General features: G+C 45.0%; 3 protein-coding genes and 1 non-coding gene across 8 annotated transcripts in view; 1 reads left to right on the forward strand and 3 right to left on the reverse strand.

Annotated features, from left to right (window-relative positions):
* Positions 1–127: 127 nt before the first annotated feature.
* LOC118419750 (vascular endothelial growth factor receptor 1-like) lies at positions 128–2,091 on the forward strand. Its single transcript, XM_035826313.1, has 3 exons — positions 128–383; positions 1,077–1,233; positions 1,726–2,091. The coding sequence occupies exons 1-3, from the start codon at positions 205–207 to the stop codon at positions 1,903–1,905; spliced, it is 516 nt and encodes a 171-aa protein (XP_035682206.1). The 5' UTR covers positions 128–204; the 3' UTR covers positions 1,906–2,091.
* A 2,017-nt stretch (positions 2,092–4,108) lies between these two features.
* On the reverse strand, positions 4,109–6,612 carry LOC118419742. 4 transcript variants are annotated; one of them, XM_035826285.1, is made up of 3 exons: positions 6,386–6,611; positions 4,992–5,042; positions 4,109–4,495 (listed from the first exon to the last, which is right to left on the reverse strand). In XM_035826285.1, the coding sequence occupies exons 1-3, from the start codon at positions 6,557–6,559 to the stop codon at positions 4,313–4,315; spliced, it is 408 nt and encodes a 135-aa protein (XP_035682178.1). In that variant the 5' UTR covers positions 6,560–6,611; the 3' UTR covers positions 4,109–4,312. The 4 variants fall into 4 exon arrangements, with proteins under 4 accessions (XP_035682178.1, XP_035682181.1, XP_035682180.1 ...); XM_035826288.1 differs by lacking the exon at positions 6,386–6,611 and adding an exon at positions 6,247–6,342; XM_035826287.1 differs by lacking the exon at positions 6,386–6,611 and adding an exon at positions 5,969–6,222.
* Trnap-agg lies at positions 4,908–4,979 on the reverse strand. The gene has a single exon. It is a non-coding gene; the product is annotated as a tRNA-Pro (tRNA).
* Positions 6,613–15,039: 8,427 nt separating the features above from the next.
* Positions 15,040–27,821, reverse strand: part of LOC118419937 — a 21,230-nt gene continuing 8,448 nt past the window's right edge. For both annotated transcript variants that reach the window (XM_035826607.1, XM_035826606.1), the window contains exon 3: positions 15,040–15,191. In XM_035826607.1, coding sequence (XP_035682500.1) covers positions 15,040–15,191 — 152 coding nt within the window. The remainder of the gene's footprint in view (positions 15,192–27,821) is intronic.

Consider the following 27,821-nt stretch of genomic DNA (forward strand, 5'->3'; position numbering starts at 1 on the left):
GAATCGGTCGGTATGACTCGAGTTCCTTTCGCAAGGGCATAACAAGGCCCACCAAGGCCACCCTTGCCCCCCCCCCCTCCCATGGAACGCACATTCTCCACACAGTTCCATAGAACGCGCAGAACAATTGCGTTCTATAGAATATCCCCAAGGTCACGCCACATGTTTGTTTTCTCTCTGCCCAGTACGTGTCGCGTATAAACCATGCACACAGCAGGTTGGACAGGGCTGCTGTATCTCCTCTGCACCGCGCGGTTCGCCGCCTGTGAGCTGAAGCAGCTGGACCAGTGCCACTACCTGGCGAGTTTTCCGGTGGACGGAAATGTGACACTTCCCTGCAATGCGCAACTCATGCTGCATTATGTGCCCCAAGCCGAAGTGAGGTACGACAAGTAAAGGTTGTATCTCACTACACTCGGGGCAACGGTACGGCACTGTGGGGTTCAGAAAGATTACTCAACAAATTTTAGCGATAAAGAACGAATTATCTTACGTTTTGTGTAACGTTATTTTGCTGTCTTCTAAGTCATACTTTTACGTATTACGCAATATCTAGATGATACAAGATCGGCGAACTAACACGACAGTGCCGCAGTGAACGAACCCGCAGTGCCGCACCGGTGCCCCAAGAGCAGTGAGATACCACCTTCAGGATGTACTTAACACAAGAAGTTTGGAAAATTCATTTCGCTCGAATTGTATTGTACATCATTGGAAAGCATGTTTAGCGTTCTGTACAATGACAAGTCATGTGTTATAATCCTACATTCATTGGTTGGGCACCGATGCTACGTATGTCAGCAGTTGGGAAAAATGACCGAAACTTTCCATGATTACATGTGGCTATTGTTTTCTAATGATTAGTATTACATACTATATATCATGTTGTTCATTTTCCTTTCAACGCGATTTAGTTAGGCTAAGAAAATACTAGTAAGGACAAAATAATGGTAATGCCGTACGGCAAACACTATAATTACTTCATGAAGGATTGTGTCCTATGGATTCTTGTTTCCTTGATGTTGGGAAATATGTTTTTATTTCAAAGTCTGCCAAACCCTCATCTTCCTGCCTAGATGGTATAAAGACGAGAAAGAAGTCCTAACCGTTCCGGAGCGGGTGAGCTTGGATCACCATGGTAACCTGAACCTACAGGAGCTTCGGGCAGACGACAGCGGCGTGTACGCATGTCAGGTGGGGTTTCCCGGGGGCGCGGAGGTCATATGGTCCGAGGTGAGACCGGTGTGATTAGCAACCTCTCTCTCTCTCTCTCTCTCTCTCTCTCTCTTCCTCTCTGTCTGTGTCTGACTCTCTACGTGTCTCTCTCTCTCTGTTTCTCTCTGTCTGCCTCTCTCTCTCTCTCTCTCTCTGCCTGTCTGTCTCTGACTCTCTACGTGTGTCTCTCTCTGTTCCTCTCTGTCTCTCTCTGTCTTTCTCTCTATACCTGTCTCTCTGTCTGTTTCTCTCTGTCTGTCTCTGTGTCTCTGTCTATCTCTCGCTGTTTCTCTGTCTCCCCTCTCTCTCTCTCTCTCTCTCTCTCGCTATCCATTGTCTTTCTCTTTCTCCCTCTCTGATCCTCTCTGTCCGATATCTATCTATCTCTTTGTCCCCCAGTTTCTCATGTATGTAGTGATCTTTCCCCCTCTTTCTCTCTCAATTTCTCTTGCACAAAGGCACAATTCAGTGTGATAGACGGAGATCATAATCCTCCCCCTCCCCACACAGGTGGTGCTACGCGTCCGAGAGAAGTTCGTGCCGTTCGAGGCGTGGCTGGAGGTGAAAGGATCGCTAGGGGGCGCTCGTAACGTGTGGATGGCGTCTGCCGTGACCTGCGTCATCATCACCCTGCTATGGGTCATCGTCATCCTCATCATGTGCAAGCGGAAAATGGCATATGGTCAATGATTTACGCATGTCCAAAGAGTCTGCCTCCAAGTCGACCTCGTCAGAAAGCAATATGGCGGCATTGTAGAAACTAAAGGTGTCGTCTAACTCTTCTGCCGTTTAGAAAGTGTTTCAATCGGACTTTTCGGAAAATGAAAATTTCGAGCAACTGAGACGGGTGAGATGTTATAAACTGGTATGTTCACATTTGTGATTGATTGTGACACCCTCTCTGAATTTGCATGTTTTTACGTGATCTTTTTTATACAGATTTTGACAAGCCTCTTATAACGTATTAAACAGCGCACCAACAGCTAGGTCGAAGGTTAGGGCCCCTAACTTGTAAACAGCCATGTCTCAAACCTCTCAATCATACTCTGTACATGGCCAGATATAGAAACCCTCCGCCGATCATTCTGCTGAACAATGTCCACACGTGTTTTGTTTATGTCTCGTGGCCCTCACCTTTGACCTGTCCATGCGCATCTGGATCCATGAAACGGTTTATGCTGACCTTTGCCCTGCAAACGAGCGCGGCGGATGCGGAGAAGAAGGGAGGAGGAGACCGGAGCAGGGATGATGAGAAGGGAGGGGGAAGAGTAGCGATGAGGACGGGTCGTCGTCCGAGATAGAGGAGCTCATCAAGAAGAAGAAGAAGAAGAAGAAAGAGGATAAGAAGAAGTCTAAGAAGGTAGCGAAGAAAGGGAAGAAGAAATAAAGGATCTGAAGTGGTACATATCGGTGTCCCTTTTTCTTTCGAGTGTCATTGAACTTTGAACTTTATTTATTTGCTTTAAAACAAAAAAATGTCCATAGCAACAACATTAACATAAAATATAACAATCACAATGAATGAGTGTCATTAAGCCATGTGGAAAAAAAATATCATACCAAGGTGTTCCCGAAGTTTGTTCGGGCCAGGTAGCCTTGCTGGGTGGGATCGGGTCCGGGGCATGCTCCCCTGGGAAAATTTGAAATCTTGACCCTCTAAAACGCCACTTCCTGCGTTTTGACGGGCAAATTTTGCTGCCAGACTAAGCTAAGTTTGATGGCAATTCTGTTACAAAGACACATGGTTTTAGCGAGGGCGATGGCCCCAAAATATTTTCACGATTTCGAGTACCGAAGGTGTGAGCTGTCGCATGGTTGGTCCGGGGAAATTTCAAAATCTGCACCCTCTGAAACGCCATTTTCTGTATTTTTAGGGACAAAAATTTTTTAGCCACACTGGTTCTCAAGGATGTCGTGTCATGTGGACGATTATTGCCGATAAGGCCCGAACATTGCCTTGTATGGGTCGGGAAATCTCTACGGACATGCCCGATTGAGGACCGTCCTGAAATCCGACCCAACACGGAAATACCCGAACCTGAATCCGACCAGGCACGGAAGTATCCAAACTTGGACAGACCCGACCTCAGTGGCGTTTGGTAGAAAATGATCCTTGAAGTTGGCAATAAATATTGTGTTTGTACATAGTGCGTCATCACATGTTCACTAGGTGGATAAGTAAGGTAGTGTGCGCATTGTTGAGGAAGCCGATAGTAGTAATGCTAGTTCACCTTTATCTGCGGAATATCAAATCGACGGACTGTATCGGGTTTCAAACTGCTATGCTCTGAAAATAATGCAAGTTGGAGCCACCGTCCGTCCGTCAACTCGATATCGCTAATTATGTCATACCTGTGACGCGAAAACTTTCGATACGGGTGTTCCGGACCGGGCCGTATACGCTTCCGTATCGCACAGGTTCGAAAGGCGTATCACACAGGATCCATTCGAGTAAATCGAACTGTTTAGAGCGGGCCGAATACGGCTCGATTGGCAATTCGAATACCTGATTCGGACGTTGGAACATTGCTGTTGCAACACTTTTGGTTCGAGGGCACCAAATTTGTTCAACTTCTGGCACATTTCGCATCAAAACATGGGTTTTCTCAGGTGGGTATGACATAAATAAAATACAACACGGTGTATTCCGCATCACCCTCGGTCCCGGCCCTCCCGCGGGTCGGATCACCCTTCGGCCTTCGGGCGATCCGACGCGCGGTCGGGCTGACACCTTGGGTGATACGGAATACACCGTGTTGTATTCTATATATATCGTTCTTGAAAACAACAGATATATGTCACCCTGCGGATAAAGGCGAACTAGCGTTAGATATTTCCTTCCAATTCTAAACTGAAACCGAATCATAAGGGAAAGAAAATGGCAAAAGGCTTGAACGATTCAAACGATGAATGGTCATGTTGTCGAAAGAAGTGCAAAGAAAAGATTCACAAAACATGTTTCCACATAAAATGTAGTCAGGTGATACTTTTCCCGATAACAGTAAAGGGAATGAAGTTATTACAGGTGTTATATTGATATTGCCAATTTCATTGATTATTGGTGACGATATGCTTTGTACAAAAATTAGCTCATTGATCAAGTGGGCTTCTCATCGGAGAGTAGCCGAATGTCTTCGGAAGAAGCCGACGGCTCGCCGACTTCACCCGACGCCCCACGATCGTCTCCGAACGGTTCCGAAGATGTGTCGCTGTCTTCCGACGGCTTCTCGTACTTCTTCGGCCCCGTCACTCTCCGCGGGAAGTCGTGCAGGGACTTGCTCTGAGTAAAGTCAAAATAAAGAATTGAAAATGAAAGTTAATATTATCATTTTAATAATCTGACCTGATCATGACTTTAATCTGACATGCTTTAAGAGACTCTTGAATTCAATGACCAAAACGAACGGACACGGACTATGAAGGCTAAGGTTTCGCTCTACTGTATGTTTCATGTATATGTAATGATATATGTTGATAGATTTATTAAGACTCGATGTAATCAGTACCTCTTTTATATCTCATCTGAGCCTAACCTCCCTCGGGACCTCAATGAAAAGCGGCCTGCAGGCCGATTTGAGCTTATCATGAATAAATAAAGTTCAAACATATGATTGAAAAAAATGCCAATTCGTCTGAATTTAGGAAGAAATCCTGTCGGAAAGGAAAAAAGAAAATGTTTTGTAAAAACTCTAGGGCTCGCCCGGGAATTGAACCCGGGACCTCTCGCACCCTAAGCGAGAATCATACCACTAGACCAGCGAGCCGGATATACTAACCAGACGATTCTTCAGGTTAGAAATCTGATTGGACACACTTGACCGCCAGAGCTGAAAAAGTAATGGAAAGTTTCGGTTACCACGATAAAACTTTTCGTCTAGCACAAAAAGGACACGTTTTCTTGGGAACTACAGCGGGCTCTCCCTTCTGAACTGACGGGGTCATAACGCCATGGTCACCGTCGGGGTCTAAATCTAACTCCCGGTCCTACAGATGCACCTCCACGGACTGTCTCCCCGGCACCGCACGCGCTTACCTCCGCCCAAAGCTAGTCAAACCCTAGTCTCCAAGCCCACAGTGCCTCAGAGAAAGTATCAAAGCTGGCCAAGGAGTATAGCCGGCCAAAGGGAGTCAAAAGGACACCGAAGGGTCTGCCTGAAGACTAGTCAAACCATACTCTTTATAGTCCTACAGACGTGCGGCGTGCGGCACAACTGCATATTGTTCCTGGTTTCAATTTCTATCATGCTGCCGATCTTGTGCTCACTTTCTTCACCCAGGTGTAACAAAATGTGTACCTGACTTTGTTTGGGGAGGTAAAAGGCGGTGAAAGGGGAGGGTTAGGCTCCACCATCCAATACGTGAACCAAGACACGGCCTTTAGAAAGGCCATGGGACTACATGTACCTTTAACTTTTTTACCCTACATACGTACCTCCACGAGCTCTCTCCCCGGTGCCGTACGCGCTCACCGCAGCCCGAGTCTCATCCTCACTCCCGGTGCCCTACACGTACCTCCACGGGCTCTCTCCTCGGTGCCGTACGCGCTCACCGCCGCCCAAGTCTCACCCTAACTTCCGGTACCCAATACGTACCTCCACGGGCTCTCTCCTCGGTGCCGTACGCGCTCACCGCCGCCCAAGTCTCACCCTAACTTCCGGTACCCAATACCTACAGTCCACGGGCTCTCTCCTCCGTGCCGTACGCGCTCACCGCCGCCCAAGTCTAACCCTAACCCCCGGTACCCTACACGTACCTCCACGGGCTCCCTCCTCTCCATGTGCCACTGCTCCACCAGGGACCACTGCTCGGGCAGCACCGTGGGCTCCATCTCGGCGCCGTACGCGCTCACCGCCGCCCGAGTCTAACCCTAACCCTCGGTACCCTACACGTACCTCCACGGGCTCCCTCCTCTCCATGTGCCACTGCTCCACCAGGGACCACTGCTCGGGCAGCACCGTGGGCTCCATCTCGGCGCCGTACGCGCTCACCGCCGCCCGAGTCTAACCCTAACCCTCGGTACCCTACACGTACCTCCACGGGCTCCCTCCTCTCCATGTGCCACTGCTCCACCAGGGACCACTGCTCGGGCAGCACCGTGGGCTCCATCTCGGCGCCGTACGCGCCCACCGCCGCCCGAGTCTCACCCTAACCCCCGGTACCCTACACGTACCTCCACGGGCTCCCGCCTCTCCATGTGCCACTGCTCGACCAGGGACCACTGCTCCGGCAGCACCGTGGGCTCCATCTCGGCGCCGTACGCGCTCACCGCCGCAGACAGACGCGCGTTCGTCTCGGAGCCCGCCTCCACGTTTGCCGACCGCGTGCTGGCGTCTCTGCTCGCCATACTGTCACTCAGCGACAAAACCACGATTTTCTAACCCATTTTATGACGTAACAATTAAAAACTGATATATCCCGAAGCCCTGTTTGTTCTTTATGACATTAATCTCAAAGTATTGATAGGTTTATTGCGTCATAAACAAACGATTCAGCAAAGACATCCGACGGGCGGTTGTTTCCCAGGTAACAATTGCCAGCCGAACGAATACATGAATAAATAAAGAAAGGGATCTATACAATGATCTGATTTTACTAAATAAAGAAAGTTTAATGATGCCCAGCGACCCTTTAACAGTGATTACTCTTTCTTTCGCCATAGAAATCAAACGTTTGTAGATATTGTGTGGCATCACGTTGTGTGACGTCGTTCTGGAACATGTATGTATGTAGCAGGACTGAGTAGTGAAGGCTTTTACGCTTAGGTCACTTTCCCAAAACCAATGCCCGGCCGGGATGCGTATAGAAACGAAAAATTAAAAAGCGTACCTAGAAATATACACAAGCTATGCCCATGGATCTTATGTTGACATTTGCTGTATTTTGACGTCTTTTATGTCATTCCTTTCCCTCCCGAAAGCTGCACGACCGGGCCCTGGTCGGGAAATGTGACTTAAGAGGCAGTGTTCGTCGCTCTGTGAATCTTCGTTCGCGAAGCCAAGCCGAGGGAGTAGAGTCATCTGTCGACTCATAGCTTCCGTCGACTCGGATCTGATAGAATGGTCTCCATCTATAAATCCTAGTGTTCAAGTCAATCCTTTGATTCAAAGGTGAAAAGTTCTGACAGTCTCTCTTTTTAAGGGATGTCTTTGATTTGACAGTCTCCGATGAGGCTCTCTGCTGGTGAATGAGAGATCCCGACGGATTGCAGTCTCTCCCCTGGTAGATACATGAAATATCAGTTCACATCTTGTAAGGGATGTTCCGTGCGTACCAAAGAGTTTCAGGCGTCAGGCTAAATGCTGTTTTTTTGTACAAATGTCTCAGCAGTGTATTTCACACGCCTTTCAAATCAGTTCGACAATCTTTCTAAACGGGCGATGAAAACCTGATCTAAATCTAAATCTCGAGAAAACAAACCAAGCGCTACTATATATGACCTTTATTAGCGGGGATGCGAATACTGACATAAATAAGACCCACTGCGTCTGAATACCGCCGCGTTGGACGGGTCTGTGATATATTGCAGAGTTTTCAGATACAATGATATGTGCATTAAGACCACGCGTTAGATGTTGATTATATGTGTGTTTAAACTTCTATGAAACGTGAAAGACATAATAAAGCTGACCGCAAGACATAAAATACTTTTTTGGGAAGCAGATATAGACTTGGCGTCTTTCCTTCCGCTTAGGTTAAACAGAATATCTCCCCCGAACAAATAAAAACAAGCAGAACAAATCAAACTGAAAACCAAGAATCAATTTTGTGCATGAAGCTAAAACTTACTTCCCGCGAGTCACAGTAGTGATAAAGAGAGAAGAAAAAAGCGCGGTATGAAGCTCGCAACCTGGTGAAGTTTTGTGTTCGTTGTTTTTTGGGGGAGGGGGGCTGTGTTCAGCACCAAGGACAGGACTGTACTGTGCTGTACGATACAAACACTTAATTTAGTAGTCTTGCATTTGTGCAAGAACGGAAATGCTATTTCGTGCAAGCTACAATTTGATCGAACGAAATTTCGGAAATCTGTGTTCAGCACCAAGGACAGGGATAGTATTGTACAGTTGCATTCAACCCCCGCTTTATCAATATCGTGCTTTCGTTGAGCACCAAAGACAAGACCGAACTGTGCTGTACTGTGCAGGAATCAGTATTCATACATTTGTGTAAAAAAATAAGTAATTACTTCCTGCACGCTACAGCCGAGATTGAGCTAGAAGGAAGTCGATGAACCACTGCTTTCCGTGAAAGCCGTGTTCAGCACCAAGGACAGGCCGTCCCTACCCCCTGTGGAGATGACGTCAGCGTTATTGCGCTCTTCCGGAAACCTTTAGAATTTCTGTGGAACGTGAGATTCTTCCCGCGGTGTTCTATTCATGCCGCTCTAAATATAGCTTCGGTTTAACATCCCCACCTGCTGGGCTTTTCAGTATGTGCGAGGAACAACATACGTTTTCCGGAACGAGTTAAACTGTAATTTCCGACACAAAAAATTGGACTTACCCAAATTTTCGACTGAACAGTTCCAGTGTTTGTAAAAGAATGAACGGTTGGAAATTTTGGTACGTCCAATTTTACAGATGAACTCGTTCCAGAAGGACTCCTACCGACACAGATAAGCTTTGGAGCTAAACTTTCGTACGTTCTGCACTTGACGTTAATGAGTGATATCCAGGTTGACGCTGGGTGAAAATTCGTAACGTTTTCAAGTTACAGCCACTCGCCCCACTGAATCCTTTGCTCCTAACTGGACCTTCGTATCAGTGATTGACTTGTATAAGCTAAAGGGACAACACAGTTGAGGTAGCAGAGTACCGTTTTCGGCCTGTTGGGATTCCTATAGTTAAGGACCACAAGGTGACTGACTCGGATAAAATCATAGTAGGCTGCATTTGAGAAACTTCAAAATCTCATTCGTGCCATCTGAAATACGACATACTATACTGCCACACAGTAGAGTGCATCCATCGCTTACATGTACGTCTACTTTAAGGTACTTACGAACGGTTGAAGTTTCCGGCCCCACTCTGCGGCCTTGTCTGGAGATGAATTAAATATAAAAATGAACGCATGCGCAATCAACATCTAACGTAAGCACCTCACGCCTGACTGCCTGTTGTTTCTGCCCTGCTCTGAAGTGTAAATTCGTGTGTTATGGCATGTCTGACATATTTTGATATATCTGAATATCTAGCTACAGATACTAGCTACGGCAGGTCTAACTGCTGTAACTACTGACAAAACAGAGACAATCATGAAGCAAGTTGGACAAAGTGCTTACAAAGGCTTTTAATAAGGACTTTTCATGACCCTTACTCTGTACATGTATCTTCATACTTGTACCTTAGTGTCCTATAAAAACACACCTGTCATATAGCTTTTGGCCGCACGTGATGAGCATGATATAGTCTAGTTGTAACGTGTAAACCATGGACAAATGTTTTTCTATTTTTTTTTCTATGCCAGTTCTCAGTACGAGGGGCATTCAATAAGTAATGTCCCTGACCCATTTCCCATAGCAGGAGATTAATGAAACTTGGCACAGTTATTAGTCTTTCTCTTCATAGGAACCACCCAGAGTTTTGCATTTCTCCCATCATTTGATGTAGCTCTGGACACCGTTCTTGTAGGACATCCGAGGTTGGTCCTCCGACAGATGCCTCATCAATGGCAGAAGAGGGACGACCAGGTCTGGGAGCTGTTTCCACAGACTTCCGACCTTGTTTGAATTCAGGATGCCAGCGTTTTACAAGGTCATATGATGGGGCATCATCACCATAAGTTTTTTTCATTTCATCAAAAGTCCCCTTTGGTGTGCGTCCTTTCAAATACAAAAACCGGATCACTGCGCGACACTCAACTTGCTCCATTTCACACCTGGTCCATTTCACACCTGACTCAGTTCAAACACCAGTAAATCAGTAACCGCAATTAGTTCAGAGCTGTTTTTGCAACATAACCCATAGAGATATGACTCATTACACATGAAAAATTTCATCTAGATCAGACAACTGGAAGTGAGTCAGGGGCATTACTTATTGAATGCCCCTCGTAGCATGGGTATCATCCTCTGCAAGTAGCTACTGGCTACATCGTTTTGCTTGTCACCTCCATGAAATGTCATGGAGGTTATATTTTACCCTGCGTTTGTGTGTGTGTGTGTGTGTGTGTGTAAACAAGATAACTCAAGAACGGCTGGGTTGATTGGTTTCATACTTGGTGTGTTGGTAGTGTGTAATGAAAGCTGGAAATGATTAGATTTGGGGCCCACTAACGGGCCACAAATTCCGGTTTTGCTATCTTCTGTTCTGAATAAGCTATGGTCACAATTTTTTGGTGTTAGATAGCTCTTGTGCTCAGGAATTAGTGACATGCGTTTGGGATCCCTAGCTGCTAGTTTTGGGATAGCAGGGGCATTTTAATTTTTGCTTGCTATCTGTGGTTTGCAAGCAAAAAAGACAGAGTCAGTGGTTACTTACAGAGAATGGTACCCAGGCTAAGTACTCAGTGTTTCTGAAAACAACATAACGTTAGGCTACGGAGAGGATTGTCTGACCAATGTTTTCATGTGTGTGCAAACTTCTGATGATGTCATTTCTACAGCTATTATAAATGTATGGTGCTCATCAAAAACTGGGAGCTGTTTAAGGCAGCCGTTAGTGGTGCTGCCAATAAGCATGTCCCCAGGAAAAAAGTGAGGCCACAATCCAACAAACCTTGGATAACTCCCCAGATTCGCAAAGCTACGCGTAAGCGGTCTGAACTTTTTTCCAAGGCTAGGAGATCCAACTCCAATGAAGCCTGGGCAAAGTTCAAGAGGTGTAGGAAGGGCGTTAAGCAGAGAGTTAGGAAGGCCCATAGGGATTATGTCTCCAATTACCTGGAGTCTAACATCGAGGATAATCCCAAGGCCTTTTGGAGCTATGTCAAATCCATCAGACAAGACTCTACTGGTGCGTCCGCCCTAAGACATCAGGGGGTGCTAACATCTGACCCCAAAGAAAAGGCTGATGCACTGGGGGCCCAGTTTGAGTCAGTGTTTACCAGGGAGGATAAGACCACCGTTCCTACCCTTGGCCAACCCAAAGCTCCAACTATCCCCTCCCTTAACATCACAGTGGAGGGGGTAGCCAAACAGCTCTCCTGTCTTAACCCCAGCAAGGCCACAGGACCAGACGGATTACCACCTCGCCTCCTGAAGACCGTAGCCGAACAAATTGCGCCAATATTACAGGTCATATTCTCCCAGTCAATATCCACGGGAGATGTTCCTGAAGATTGGAGAACAGCTAACATCGCTCCAATCTTCAAAAAGGGGGACAGAACCTTGCCATCAAACTATAGGCCGGTGTCTCTGACATCGGTCTGTGGTAAAGTGCTCGAACACATCGTGCACAGCCACATGATGAAACATCTAGACGCTCATGGCATTCTGTCCCCTGCGCAACACGGCTTCAGGAAGGGTCTGTCCTGCGAGAGCCAGCTGGTGCTAACCCTCCAAGACCTGGCCAAGAACATGGACCAGAACAAACAGGTCGATGCCGCGGTGCTTGACTTTAGCAAAGCATTCGATACTGTGCCACACGAACGTCTGCTGAGCAAGCTCGAGCACTATGGTATTTCTGGCCTCCTTCAGTCTTGGCTTAGGGCCTTCCTTACGGAGAGAACCCAGAGGGTTGTCTTTGACGGTGGAACATCTAAAGCTGTCAAGGTCACCTCTGGAGTTCCGCAGGGTACTGTGTTAGGCCCTCTGCTATTCCTGCTCTACATTAATGACCTACCCGATTCCGTAGACTCACATGTTCGACTGTTTGCTGACGATTGCTTGATTTATCGAACTATCAGCAAGCCTTCTGACGCACAAGGGCTGCAGTCTGACCTCGATGCGCTAACAGAATGGCAAAATCGTTGGCTCATGTCGTTCAACCCCTCTAAATGTCACATCCTCCATATCACCCGTAAAAAGCACCCCATCATAACTCAGTACTCCCTCTGTGGAGAAGCCCTTACCGGTGTTAAGTCCCACCCCTATCTTGGAGTACAACTGTCCGACGATTTGCGGTGGGACACCCATATCAACCACGCCACTAGCAAAGCTGGTAAGGTCCTAGGAGTCATTCGGCGCAACTTGACCCATTGTCCATCTAGGGTCAAGGCCACTTGTTACAAAGCGCTGGTACGGCCTCACTTGGAATATAGTGCCATCGTCTGGGACCCGTACACCAACAAAGGGATACAGGCGGTGGAGGCCGTCCAGCGCAGGGCAGCCCGAGTGACCCTAAATGACTACCGGCAGACTAGCAGCGTGACACAAATGCTTTCAGACCTGCAGTGGCGCCCTCTCTCCGAAAGGAGGAGGAACGCCCGCCTCACCTTTTTCTATAAAGTAGTCAACAATAATATTAACATAGACGCCAGCAATATTCTGAAGCCTGCCCAAGGGCGCACCCGGGGTAGTCACGACTTCAAATATCAACACATATTTGCACGCACCGATATCTACAAACATTCTTTTTTCCCACGCACAATTCCCGAGTGGAATGCCCTGCCTGGCACGGTTGTAAGCGCTCCCAACGTTGAGCACTTCCGTGCCAGGCAGGCGGCCTGCCCGCCCTAACCCGGGAGCCTCAGCTCCCCCCCCCTACTTTTGCCCCTCGCGGGGTCATTTGGGGGTATCCTATGCAGATGCAGATGCAGATCGAACATTGTGCAAGGATGTACAGGGATGTGAAAAAGGCACCAACAAGTTTGTGCTCTGACGTTATGTCCAAAATGTGCAAAGGTAAGATACAGGGTAGAGATGCAAATCTGTCAGATTTGGGGATTCTGCCAGTAGAGATCCCGACCAGAGCCTGTAAAGTCAAACATGTTCCAGTAAAAGACAGACAGAAACTTTCAACTTCAATTCATGCCACTATAGACCAACGGATTGGTAAATGAGAGACTGCTCTAACACATTCCTAGCACCCTGATCACAATGTCTGTCAACAGACCCCAATTGAAATCTCTTATGCCAGATCCCAATCTATACATAACAATTGATTACATTGAAGACAGTACTGTAAATGAAGAAATGTTCGAGGTGGATTAATGTTTGCGGTTTTCGCGGCGGCCGCTTCACCGCAAATTAAAAACCACCGCGAACATTTTTCAATAACAGTAAGAGACTACAGTGCATGGTGCTGCCGCAAAATTAAAACCATGGCGAAAAGTCCATTTTCCCGCTACTGCAAAATTAAATCCCCACGAACTTAAATGCATTTACAGTATTCAATTGTCTATAAAATGTTCAGTACAAGAGTGAAGTACCACACGTAACCATACCATGGCACAGTTTCCATTGCACCAGCTAACAAAATACTATCAATAACATGTATTCACATGCTATATCATCAGCTATCTTCTCTCCTATGTTTTTCTCTAAAATATACAGATTTCAACATTTCACAACAGTTACCCTTCATAGTACAACTTTTAAAATGATTTGGCACTTCTTTTATTTAGTATAATGTTAGTGATTCTAGAAGGTTGTGTCATATATAAATTCTAACAGCTGACCCCTGATAAGTACAATTGTTGTAAGAAATGTAGCAAAGTCAGCAGAGTATCATCTTTAAGACATCTCCAAGACATTGAGTGTGACTAGGTGATATGTACATACATTAAGATATGTTTTAGGAGCATAAAAATCTTTTGCAGCATAACGTTATATCTAAAAGGAGAAGGAAAAGCTACAAATATTTTCTAATATCAACACAATTCAGTTATAGGCAAAGTACTGTGTCTAGGCAAAAATAAAACAAGTCATTGACAAAACTGTTGGTGTTGTAACTATCAAAATGGTAACTTTAATATCATATTACTTTCAAGCATAATTTTTTGGGTATGCTACAATTTCTTCCCAAACTCTTCACATCTGACATGTACATGTGTTGGACACAACAAAAGTTAACCAACAATCAAAAAATGGATATTACTATTCCTATATTCACACTATGATCAGTTACGGACAAAAGTCTCCCTTAATATTTCCCAGCCACAAATTGTGCTGAAATTTTTCAAAATAGATACACACATGATCATTTTTCCAAGACAAGAGAATCTTCCTGCATAAACCTGCTCACATCCTTCACTCTGATGTAGTTATATATATATGTATATATATATATATATATATATATATATATATATATATATAAGTTCTTCTTATCATCTTACTGTAAACTGGATACAAGTTTCTGTCTTTCAAAATTTTTAATATGGACATTTTCAGTTGGCACATGTTACAGGTCACACACAGTGTATAGGTATCAAATGGCCCTGTAAGTACAGTATATAATCTGTATATAATCTATACATACAAAAATTGTACAGGTCAATACCCAAATCTAACACTCTTGTCAAGTAAGTCCATAATTCAGGCCAAGCTAATTTGATTCATTGCTTCTCAGATTTGAAAAATAAGGCTAAGCCAGAACATATAAACAGAGCCCAAGGCCAAGTTTAACCCTTGGTGCACTCAGTTTATAAAATACAATAAACCAAATTAGTTCAAGATTTTCCACCAGCTTTCTGTTTCCATCTTGTCTTCCTCACTAGTTTTTTTTGGTCAGATGTATAAGATTAGAAAAAAATAAAAACAATTCGGCTTGGCCCAAGGACACTTATCAGTCATGCAGATAAAGGGTAGACAGGAAGCTGTCTTTTCTATAGTTGATGCTGCGCTCTCCAAAGCTACAACCCCTCTATCCCCCTGCTAACCCCCCCCAGGTCCACACACCTCCCCCACGCAACACATCCTACGCCCCCTCACACTCCCCCCCCCCTTCAGTCAAAGTCGTGCAGATAGGGTGTGGAGAAGAATCTGTCTATCCTGTCGTTGACGCTGCCCTCGCCTCCGTCCACACACCCTTTACCTCCGCTGGTCAGCTGTCGCCCCAGCCACACCTCAACCTTCTGTAGCCATGACTCCAGAACATCTGTAAATACAAACATCGGTCACAACAAACAAACAAACAAACAAACCCAGCCAAACCTCAACCTTCTGTAGCCATGACTCCAGAACATCTGTAAATACAAACATCAGGTCATAACAAACAAATAAACAAACAAACAAACCCAGCCACACCTCAACCTTCTGTAGCCATGACTCCAGAACATCTGTAAATACAAACATCAAGTCACAACAAACAAACAAACAAACAAACCAGCCACATCTCAACCTTCTGTAGCCATGACTCCAGAACATCTGTAAATACAAACATCAAGTCACAACAAACAAACAAACAAACAAACCAGCCACATCTCAACCTTCTGTAGCCATGACTCCAGAACATCTGTAAATACAAACATCAGGTCACAACAAACAAACAAACCCAGCCACACCTCAACCTTCTGTAGCCATGACTCCAGAACATCTGTAAATACAAACATTTGGTGACAAGGCAGATGCAAAAACACCTAGCAATTAGAATGGTAACATTGGCACATAGCTGCTCTGTTTATTCTTACTAAAATAAGATCATATAAATGGTGACCAGCTCCTCCAGCTCTGTCCTGCCACTTGCTACATCATGTAATCGAACACCACGGGGTGTCTGCTACATTATCAGTAACCATGGTGACAGCCGTCTGGTCCAAGTCATTTGTTTGGGGAAGAAATGGAGCAAAAACAATGTTTCCCTTCTGTGAAGGAAAACATAACTATCAAAACATGATTCACACATGACTGATGTTTAAAAAAAATCCTTCTAAGTTAGTGAGTTTGACATGTTTAACTGGCTTTTTTGCACTGAATTGTTCTGTCAGTTCATTATAGATCCAGTCATAAATTGCCTTTAAATATTGTTTCCTCAATGTGCAAAAATAGTCATGAAATCCAATATGAACCATGAGAATAACTACATGTTTTTAGCGGTTGCTCACAAGAGCAAACAGCAATATATGAAACCGTGTTGGGATCAGACTTTCATGTTCATGTATTCCAGTCATGTAGGATGCGCCACACAGACTGAGTCGTGCCTGTTCAGAAGATCAGCACCAGGCCGGCTGTCAAGGCCTGTTAATCTGAGGGCAATGAGTTCACAGAGTTCAGTGACCCCTCTGTTGATTCTGAGTTCAGTGACCCCTGAAGGTGTAAACTTCTGATGTAGCAGATGTAGAGTTGATGATTGGTGACCCCAGGAAAGGTCACTGATCATGTCACTATGGCGACCACTAATGAGATTTGGAGGTCAGTGACCCCAAGAGATGTAGACTTCAGTGACCACTTAAAAGATTAAGACTTCAGTGACCCCTCTTGCTATATAGAGTTCAGTGACCCCTCATGTGATTTAGCATGTTAGAGTTCAGTGATCCCAGGAGATGTACTAGTTGATTTTCTGTGACCACTTAAAAGATTAAGAGTTCAGTGACCCCTTGTGTAATACACATTTCAGCGACTCCTGGAGAGTCAGAGTTCAGTACAACTCATGCTATATACAGTTCAGTGACCCCCAGAGAATCAGAGTTCAGTGACCCCTCTTTTTATATAGAGCTCAGTGGCCCCTCACTGGCAGATTAGGTTCTTACTAATCTTAGAGACATGCCTGAAAACACTTTGATATTCCATGATTCAAAGTAATATGGGGATCAAAGGAGACACGACTGTTTCCTAATATGGTTTCATTAGTCAGACTCAGATGCTTTCCGGCTGCTTTGAAACTTAACGTAGGGTCACACTTGTTGGTTTTCAAATCTTGAAAAATGCATTTCATGACAGCAGCACTGAGGAGTATAAATCTAAATGAAGGGAAGGGATGATCACTAACATCTGTGAAATGAATGATCAGGAATAATGAAAATGTACATTCAAGGATTACATGGACAGTTGGGATTCTGCTTTTATGTACGTTATGATGTCCACATCAAATTCCATTTGTATGCAAATTTGTCTCTGTCAGCAGGGCTAGTCCTGTGTACTGCGTAATAGCCACAGGCTAGTTGGGCAGCCCTGGCTGTGCGTCCTGAACAACCATAATAGAAAACGATAACAAACTAGAGTTCGGCGACCTCATACCTCCATGAAAATTTAAAGCTTTCGTAAATTTCATGCAATTGACTAAGACATTAACATAATGTATGCATGGTGTTGTTAATCATTGACTAACGTTCACATGTCACAATTATAAAATTCCCATTATTAATCATAAAGAGGTTTTGCAATTTTTACATAAATTATGCAAATAAGTTCCTCATTACCATATTTGGTATCTGCTTATATTCCACCTATCATAATTAACATGTGTTACATGTATTGAGGTCCAGTTATTGAAAACAATGGAACTGTACAATTTCCTCATTAATTATGCAAATTCAGTCATCATTTGCATAACATGTATATCATTATGAACATCTTTGCCTAAGCTACCTGCATGCCTAAAATGCAGGCAATCCGTCGTTCCTTTCTGCAGTTATCCTCTTTGGAGTGTCTTGACAAAAACGCCCCTGCAGTTCCACAATTGAATGTTAGGTGACTGAAACTTGCCCCACTTTGTCATGACGCTAAAAGCTATCTACCACCCAAATGTCACGACCATATCACGTCCGGGACAAGAGATACATTGAAAAAACTGCTATGATAGAATATTCTCATTAATTATGCAAATGTACTCCTATTTTGCATAATTAGTATTTTATCTTGTACAACATTGTCTAAGGTACCTACATACCAAAAATCATGAAAATCCGTTATTCCCTTCTTGAGTTATCCTCGTCAGAAGTTTTTGACAAAAATGCCCCTGCTATCCCAAAACTAGACGCTAGGGGGCCCAAACTTATGTCATTTTTTCCTGAGCACAAGAGCTATCTAATACTTAAAAATCTTGACCATAGCATGTTCAGAACACCGAGATAGCAAAACCGGAAGTTGCGCTGCAGTACCAAGGTCACACACCAGGGGGCCCAAAATTGACCTTGACCTTCGTCTTCCCAACCCCTACCCACATACCAAATATCATCGTAGTCCATCAAGAGATTCTCAAGTTATGCTGACCACAATATGCGGACACACAGACAGACACACACACAGACACACACACACACAGACACACTCAAAACTATGCCTCCATTTTTTCATGGAGGTAATAAGGAATAACTAATAAGACAGATAAAGAAAGAAATTGTAGACTACAGATAGGGATATAGTCATTTGCCTTGAAAGGCTAACAGAACAGGCCGATGTTGTCGGACAGCTGCTGCTGTTGCCATGGCGTCACCATGACAACCCTGTTGTTTGTTTAGGAGAAGTAGCAGGCTGATGGCAGCATGATGCACCCGGCTGTGCTTACATCCCTCGTGTGGCAATTATCACACCAACTGTGACGTTTGTAGCGATTTGTTACCATGGTTACACCAGCACATCACAGACAGACAGGCAAGACCCATGCATCAATTTAAACTTCAAATTCATAATGGGAACTGAGACTCCTTGTGGCAAAATATCTTAGGAGCAAATTTGCAATACTTCCTTGCTGTGAGCGGAGGATTTGATAGAATAAGAGATTTTTCAACGTTAACACTTGACAACACTGACTGAGCCATATATGCCGTAAATCTAAATTGCTAAAATGGAAACTACTGTCACAGAATGCCAAAGTAAATTCCAACCTCAAAGAAGGTTTCAAGAACTAAAATGAAAATCTAGTATTTGGTATACCTCATGCAGTCAGTGTGTTTTTTGTTCAACCTTCCTGCATGACTACTAATATTTCACACTGAAGGCAAACGTTTTAACAACCTCCTTTCTTTATTAGCAGGCTTGCATCAGTTTGGGGGTTCCCGGATGATGCCATCCATATAATCAAATCAACATGGCCGAATGTGTCTATACTAAGTCTTGTCCATGTTGAATGGAATTTGTCTGGTCTTTTCTTGGCTAGTTTAGTCTTATGTCTGGCAGCTTTTGTGGCCATGAGTGCTGAGTACGTGAGCCTGTCTACAGACGAGGGGGGATGAGATAGAAATAACGAAGACTGGCTGACATCTGGCAGCGTTATCTGCTACATCTCAAGTGATCAAAGCTTGATGAAATACTCAATTCTGTCTGACTCTTCTTTCTGGGAGACGCCTTGGGGTAAGGCCTTGGTATGTTAACTCGTTGGTTCTTGGAGTAAAAAGGATGCTGCTGACCTGGAAGACTACACCTGTACCTGGATATACACCTTTCTCACGCGGCGGCCATGACAGATCGAAGACGGAGTCAATGAGGCAAACAGACAAAAGTTATTTCTAAAATCAGCTCCCATTTAGTTTTCTCCCAAACCACACAAATTTTCACAATATAAGATCAAATAATAAATATATAACTAGTTTTATGCACCGAAAGATGTAGCAATTTAGTGGAGCATAGACTGATCCCATAGTCCCTTAAGATATGCAAAATAAAAACATAATAATGCAAATATTTGACAGACATGCAGCCATTCTTTTCTTGGTCGATTTTCTAATTGCCATGCTATCATTGGTTGAACTGCTAATTGTGATGGACAGTCTTTTGTTTGCCTCATTGGACTAGTTTTAGATCTATCATGGCCGCCATGTGAAAAAGGTGTATACCATTTCAGGGAGTGGATACACTGTTGGAACTGCCTAAGAAGGCCACTCAGAGGACCTGGTCCTTGTGGACAGGTGGTCACTACAGACAGGTTCTTAATGCTTGAGTCAATGGGAAGAATTCTGCAGTTGACTGTATTCAGATTAAAGTTTTCCCTCCAGTTCTCTGTTTTCTGTCCATCTTCTCTGGGTAGTTTTAAAGAACGCTTGCAGATAGATGTGCAAAAGTTAGGTGTAACGAGTCGTTCGGTGTAATATAACCAGCTGCTGCTGCGCCGCGTGCCTGCAAAGCTGGTGTGTTGCGCCGAACGGCGGTTATACCGGCTATATAGATACAGATACAGATTTTCATTTTGGTCTCTATGGGGAGGATTCTAATTTATTGAGTCAATGAGAAAACTACTAGTATGTAAAGGGCCATCCAAAAAACGATCGCAATGGCCAGATGGTCCTTATGCAGAGCTAATTACATGTAAGGTTCCTCCCCTCCCAGTTTCATTTTCACCTCTTAGCAAATGTTTGTTTCAAAGTATCCATGACTCACAGAAGTGCATTGCTATGGCCTAAAGGGTTTTTAAATGCTGTCTTTTGATATTCTGCCTGATCTATCAAAGCTCCGCATGAGTCTTTGAGCCGAGCCCAGGGACACGATGTAGCATGAATCCTTAAACACTGCTAATCCATCTGCACAAGTATTGACATGGGAACCGAAGGGTTTATAAGGAAAGGACACTGTCCAAGAAACAGTTGCAGGACAGTCACAGTCACAAGAACTGAGAAGACTGGAAACTAGCTGGATCGGGTTAAACAGAATAGAAAAGCCTTGTGAATATCAATTGAAATTTTATATTACTGTATATCAAGCAGACATAACTGCTATTCCTTCACAGCATTTGTATTGATAAGTGTTTAAAGAAAAGGAAAAGCCGGGTTATCTTACAAGATTTCAAGTTCAAAATAATTGACCAGTTAGTATATGACTGCTAAAAGCATCCACTCTGATGTTTTTAAAGAGACACTGTCCAAGCCATAACTCTCTTCCTCCTGACAACACTGCTATCAACATTACTGTTGTAACATCTATCCTGACTTTGGCTGATAAAAGTTCTAAAAGATTGACTCAGAGATTCAGAAGAGAGTCTGAGGGGAAGTCTGTACCTCGGTAAAGACATCTTCAGTGAGAACTGAAATCAGTGTTCTCACCAGGACTTTTCAGCATAGGAGGCCTCTATGCTGTGATTTGGATCCCCAATGCTGTGATCTGGGCCTCTATGCTGTGATTTGGATCCCCAATGCTGTGATTGGGCCCCTATGCTGTGTTTAAATCAACAGAGGGGAGTTTTCTGTAGTTTTGTAGCAAAGGTAAAATAAGATTGGGTATACATCCCTACATTTGCCCCTCAAAGTGCAGGAAATAGCGTTTCAGGGATTAAAGATGAAAACAATTTCAGGAGGGGGATTCCTGCCAGACCCCTTACAATGCCCACACCTGCATCGCTTACCACATGGCTTTGCTGCACTAAGATGCTGTGCAAAAAATCCTGGTGAGAACCAGGGCTCTAGCCAGCGTCCGTTTTTCCATCAATTGACGGAAATATGCTGCGTCTGACGGAAAAATTTTAAAAGCAATCCGTCAACTTTGACTGGCAAAAATCCTTGTTGGAAGCTACAGGCGACTTGGGGACGCTGTCCACAGCTGTAAAAGCCACACACTGTTTGTTTTGCTATTGTTATGATTGTTGACAATGTGTGTCGGCAGTCTTTTGCATACGATAATCTCATTAAAATCCGTTTTTCAAGGTCTCAATGGCAACGTTTACTACTTTGTAGTGTCATAGGGAAAATGAATTTTCAGGTTTTCACAACGATTGGAATTGGCTGACAGAAAAAATTTCGAGCTGGCTAGAGCCCTGGTGAGAACACTGGCAATTAGATTCTAGTTTTCCTCGCAGCCCTCTCTTTTCATTATGTCCTTCTAAAATTTCACAGAGAACTAAGAAACAGTTTGGCATGACCTTAGCTGGGATGTCTCTAGCTTTCAGCAGTTGTCTCTACAACCCAATCCTTCTTGTTCAAAAATGAGGATGCTGGTCTCAAGCTTTCCCAGTTAATGGAAGTCTGAGTTACAGTCCCCATCCATTCAGCACCAGAGACAGAACCTTTGTAAACCTGCTGACACGGCAGAAATGTCATCCTGACCTCCTTACACTATATCTTATCCTTCTCTCATGGATCACAGGTGGCCTTCTGAACCTAAAGAAGCATTTTAGAAGTCTTTAAGTGTGTGTTTCTAACTTGTGTACATTAACCTTTCTCAGTAAATGGAAGGCAGCCAGCTGAGTTACAGTTCCCATCCATCCAGCACCAGAGACAGGACCTACACAAACGTACTGACATGACAGAAATGTTATCCTGACCTCCTTATAGCATGTCTTATCCTTCTCTCATGGATCTCTCACGGGTGCTCTACTGACCTCAAGAAACACTCAGTGCTGAAGTATCCAAACATTTACAGCTTTTATTATTTGTGGATGGAAGGCCAGCTTACCACAGTAACCATTTATTCAGCACCAGAGTCAGGACCTTCAGAAACCTGCTGACACGGCAGAAATGTCATCATGACCAGCTTACAGCATCTCTCAACCTCCCCTCATGGATCATGGGTGCTCTACTGACCCCATAAACACTCAGTGCTGAAGTCTCTACACAGTTACAGTTTTAATGAGTCCATGGAAGGCTGCCAGCTTAACCCCAGTAACCATGTATTTAGAACCAGGGACAAGCTCTTAAAAAGCTGCTGACCTCAAGAAACACTCAGTGCTGAAGTCTCTACAGAGTTACAGCTTTAATGATTCCATGAAAGGCAGCCAGCTTACCACAGTAACCATTTATTCAGCACCAGAGTCAGGACCTTCAGACACCTGCTGACACGGCAGAAATGTCATCATGACCTCCTTACACCATGTCTTACCTGACCCTCGTGGGTCACTGGTGCCCTGTGGACCCCAAGAAACACTCAGTGCTGAAGTCTCCACACAGTTACAGTTTTATTGAGTCCATGGAAGGCAGCCAGCATAACTGCAGTAACCATGTATTTAGAACCAGGGACAAACTCTTAAAAAGCTGCTGACAAGGCGGAAATGTCATTAGGACCTTCTTACAGCATGTCTTACTTGACCTTAATGGATCATTTTTGCCCCTGCCGACCTTAAGAAACACTCAGAGTGCGTGTTGGTGCTGTTAAGGAGGCAGGAAATGGCCTCTGCTCAGTCGCATTGATGACCGACCGTGTCAGAAAGCTTTTCCTGCCATCTAAGGATACCTGTACTGTCTGACTGGGACATGAAAAGTAGTAAATCAATGTTTGATATTGCGTAGATAACGTCAAAGTTTGTCTGATATTTCCTCTGCCGAATGTCCAACTAATCAAGCACATCTCCCTTGACTTTCCTGGATAAGAAGTGAACTGACGTCAAAGGAGCAATCAATCACGAACATAACTATTGACTGCTACCTGTGTGGCTATCAGCCGTTTGAAATACTGATAGGATTTTACCAAGGTCAATATTGACCGAAGGAGGCCACATATACATCAGTCGTTTGAAGTACTTCATAGTGGCCTGAATATACCATATACCAAAGCTTGATATTGCGTAGATAACGTCAAAGTTTGTCTGATATTTCCTCTGCCAAATCTCAAACTAATCAACTACATCTCCCCTGACTTTCCTGGATCTCAAGTGACGTCAAAGGAGAAATGAATCATGAACGTTACCACTGACTGTTACCTGTATGGCCATCAGTTGTTTGAAGGGCATAATAGTGGCCTGAATATACCATATTTGGAAGCAGTCCATTCCCTGACCATGATGTACTGCCAGAGGTCTGTACCTAGTGATCCTCTATCTGCAGCCTGTGTATATGACTCAGTAAGGAACTTGGACAGCAGCACCAGAGAGACATTCATTCAACACAACTTTTTGATTGTTCTCAGATTAAAAACAAAACAAAAGAAAAATTCTGAACTAGAATAGAATTCTGCCTTCATCACTCAGCAGTGTTCACTTGATCATAACCTTGTCATCAGTAGGCAGCTTTCTGAAGCACTGTATATGTAAGTGACATCTACTAAAAGATTCACTTCCAGCGGTGCCAGTGTCTTGCTGGGAACTCTTAGCTTATAATGCACAAATTCTATCTTTACCTGTTTTTAATGTACAAGTATTTCATTCTATTTAACATATGTTCATTTTTGTGTTGTATAATGTATATGTTTGTGGTCCGAGTATCAGCCTACTGCCTAGTGTCCACAATGTACTGTACTTGTTGCATCCTGAACAAAGTTCAAGTTCATTCAGCAGTGGGGCGGACCATGATATTCTGGCATCCGTAGATACGGCGGAGACAAAGTGCTCCCATCCCGTATCCAGCCATTCCCCGCCTTCCTAATGGTGCAAACACACACTTAAAGATGCTCACCGTGCTTCTTAGGGTTCAGACGGGCACCACTGATCCATGAGGGGCAGGTAAGACGGTGTCATGATGGCATTTTTGCAGTGTCAGCAGGCTTGTGAAGGTGAAGGTCATGTCCCTGGTGCTGAATAAATACTTATTACAGTTAAGCTGGCAGCCTTCCACGGAACTGTAAACACTGTAACTGTGTGGAGACTTCAGCACTGAGTGTTTCTTGGGGTCCACAGGGCACCAGTGACCCATGAGGGGAGGATAAGACATGCTATGAGGAGGTCTTGATGACATTTTTGCCGTGTCAGCAGGTTCTGAAGGCCCTGTCCCTGGTGCTGAATAAATAGTTATCCTGGCTAATCTAGCTGCCTTCCATGCACTGGTAAATCGTTTGGAGACTTCAGCACTATCAGGGGGTTCGGAGGGCACCAGTGATCCATGCTGTAAGAAATCAGGATGACATTTCTGCCATGTCAGCAGGTTCCTGTTTATGGTGCTGAGTAAATGGTTACTATGATGAGCTGGCTGCCTTCCATGGATGTAAACACTGTAACTGTGTAGAGACTTCAGGACTGAGTGTTTCTTGAGGTCAGCAGGCCACCATTGACCCATGAGGGGAGGATAAGACATGCTATGAGGAGGTCTTGATGACATTTCTGCTGTGTCAGCGGGTTTTTGAAGGTCCCGATTCTGGTGCTGAATAAATGGTTACTGCGGTTAGGCTGGCTGCCTTCCATGCACTGGTAAATCGTTTGGAGACTTCAGCACCAAGTGTTTCAGGGGGTTCAGAGGGCACCAGTGATCGATGCTGTTAAGGAATCATGACAACATTTCTGCAGTGTCAGCAGGTTTGTGGAGGTCCTGTCCCTGGTGCTGAATGCATGGTTATTGCAGATTAGCTTGGCTTGGCTAAAGGATAGGCAACATCTCTGCTTGATGTCATTAGAGAGGCACTTTACAGACTCTCCTCACTTCACCCAGGTCCTCACTTCACCCAGGTCCTTTAATGCAATAACATCAGCGATGAGCATAACAGACCGACGAGCTTCACACCGTGTCCTGTATGAATAACGCGAGTATTGTCGCAGTCACGGAAACATGGCTGAAGGAAGACATTCCTGACGCGGTAATCGCGTTACCAGGATACGATGTTTACAGAAGGGACCGGGCGGTGACGTAGAGGCGGTGGGGTGGCCATGTACATTCGTTCTGATCTCCAGTGTAAGCGACTAGCGGAACTGGACCACGATGACCATGAAGCATTATGGATGTGGGTAAGGCCTAGTCGTCTCCCCCGTGGTTTGAACTCTCTGATCGTCGGTACTCTCTATATCCCACCGAAGTCATCAGACTCATCCAGGCCAGACACTGAGATCTCGGAATACCTTGGACACTGTCTCGATCACATCGAGCGCAACTTCGCACAATCAGGTATAGTGATCCTTGGAGACACCAACAAGTATAAATGCCAATCCCTGTGTTCGAGATTCAGCTTGAAACAAGTAGTTACCCAAGCCACCAGAGGTGTTAATCAGCTCGACTCTATTTACACTAACATTAAGTGTTTGTACCCTGCACCTGTTCATCTTCCGCCGATTGGTACCTCAGATCACCAGTCCATTCTTCTGCCTGCTGGTGCATGGCCATACACGCGTCCCAAGCACATCACGCGGAGGCAGTGTAATCCTGACGCGATGAGGAGGTTGGGGTTACTGATGAACACAACTGATTTCACACCTGTCTTCCAGACCACAGAGCCTTCCAGAAAGGTTGCAATTCTTACAACCATGCTAATAGGACTACTTGACAAAGCTGTACCTGTTAAGAAGGTCAAGATTTCCACCGTTGACAAACCGTGGATGACTGTGAGGATTAAGGAGTTGCTTGCAGAGAGACAACAGGCATTCCGCTCCGGAAACGTCGCTCTGTACTCCAAGTTAAGGAATTCTGTGGCCAAGCATATCAAGCAAGCCAAACGGCAGTACTATGAAAGAGAAGTTGCTAACCTGAAACACTCCAGTCCAAGACACTGGTTTAAGTCAATCAAGTCCCTAATGGGAATGGACTCTGTTAAGGAGGATGTCTCCAATCCCAACATCAACGTGATGCAAAATGAGTGTGACACGCTTGCAGAGCATTTCGGTTCTGTGTGGAGTGAGGTGACCCGTGCTGTTCCAGCGCTGGCTGATGTCGAGCACAAGCTCTTGCAAAATACACTCACACCGTTCAGTATTGGGCAGGTTAAGGCCAGACTGCGCCGGCTCAATGGGAGGAAAGCCGCTGGGCCGGACCTCATTCCTTCCTGGGTACTAAAACAGTATCATGAAGAACTTGGTCCTGTTTTATGTGACGTCTTCAATTCTTGTCTCCAGAACTCCTCCTTCCCGCAGCAGTGGAAAGAGGCTGTAGTTACGGCAGTGCCTAAGAAGCCACGACCACATTTCCCATCGGAATACCGACAAATTTCGCTTGTCAGCTGCGTCGGGAAAGTGTATGAAGGGCTGCTCCGTGATGCCCTGCTACAGGACACTGCCAGAGGTCTCGCACCGTCTCAACATGGCTTCCTGTCAAGAAGGTCTACGGTTACTGCGCTAATACACACCCTCCAATCGTGGCACGAAGCGTTAAACAGTAACCCGAAGCTGGACGTTCATGCTGTGTTCGTCGACTTTTCCCGTGCTTTTGACACCATCAGTCACAGTCAACTGCTAATGTGTCTAGCCGACATGGGCATCAGGCGGTCCTTATGGATGAGCATCAGCAGCTATCTGGAAGGACGTACACAGAAGGTAAAGTGGGGCCCCTGTGTATCTAAGTCCCACGATGTCCTCGCGGGTGTTCCACAGGGTGGTATTCTGTCACCAACGCTTTTCGTCATCTGCATAAATACCTTGGATGCAAGGTTGCCAAGGCCCATTGTTCCTGTCAAATATGCGGACGATCTGACAACCTCTGAAATGCTAATGGCGTCACTTCCTGGTCAAACGCAGAAGGCACTTGACTACATTGTTGAATGGGGGGAGGACTACACTCTCAAGGTAAACGGGAAAAAGACAATGGACATGGTAATCAGTGCAAGGAAGGAGGTAAACATTCCTGTCCCTCCTCATCCGACAATATCTGGTCACGTGATTCAGAGGACTACGTCTTTCAAACTACTTGGAGTACACATCACTGCCAACCTTACCTGGGATGAACACGTTCACTCCATGCTGACGAAGTCCCGCCCACGTGTATATTACCTTGCGGCTGCAAAGAAGGCTGGTCTCCCTACTGATGTCCTGCTCCAGATTTATCTGACATTCATTCGCCCCTCACTGGAGTATGCCAGCCCTGTGTGGGGAGGGCTACCGAAGTACCTCTCCGACATGTTGGAAAAAGTTCAGAAGCGATGTCTGAGACTGATCGGAATTCCTGCGGACTCTTTGCCTTCACTGTCCAGTAGACGTGACCTTGCTACGCTCAGTACTTTGCGCAACACACTCCAGGACAGTAGTTCTCCTCTGAACGAGTTCATTGCCCCACCTCAGAACAATTGCTATAACCTCCGTCGC

Source organism: Branchiostoma floridae, chromosome 7, assembly GCF_000003815.2.
Source record: "Branchiostoma floridae strain S238N-H82 chromosome 7, Bfl_VNyyK, whole genome shotgun sequence".
In the NCBI taxonomy this organism is placed as follows: Eukaryota; Metazoa; Chordata; class Leptocardii; order Amphioxiformes; family Branchiostomatidae; genus Branchiostoma; species Branchiostoma floridae.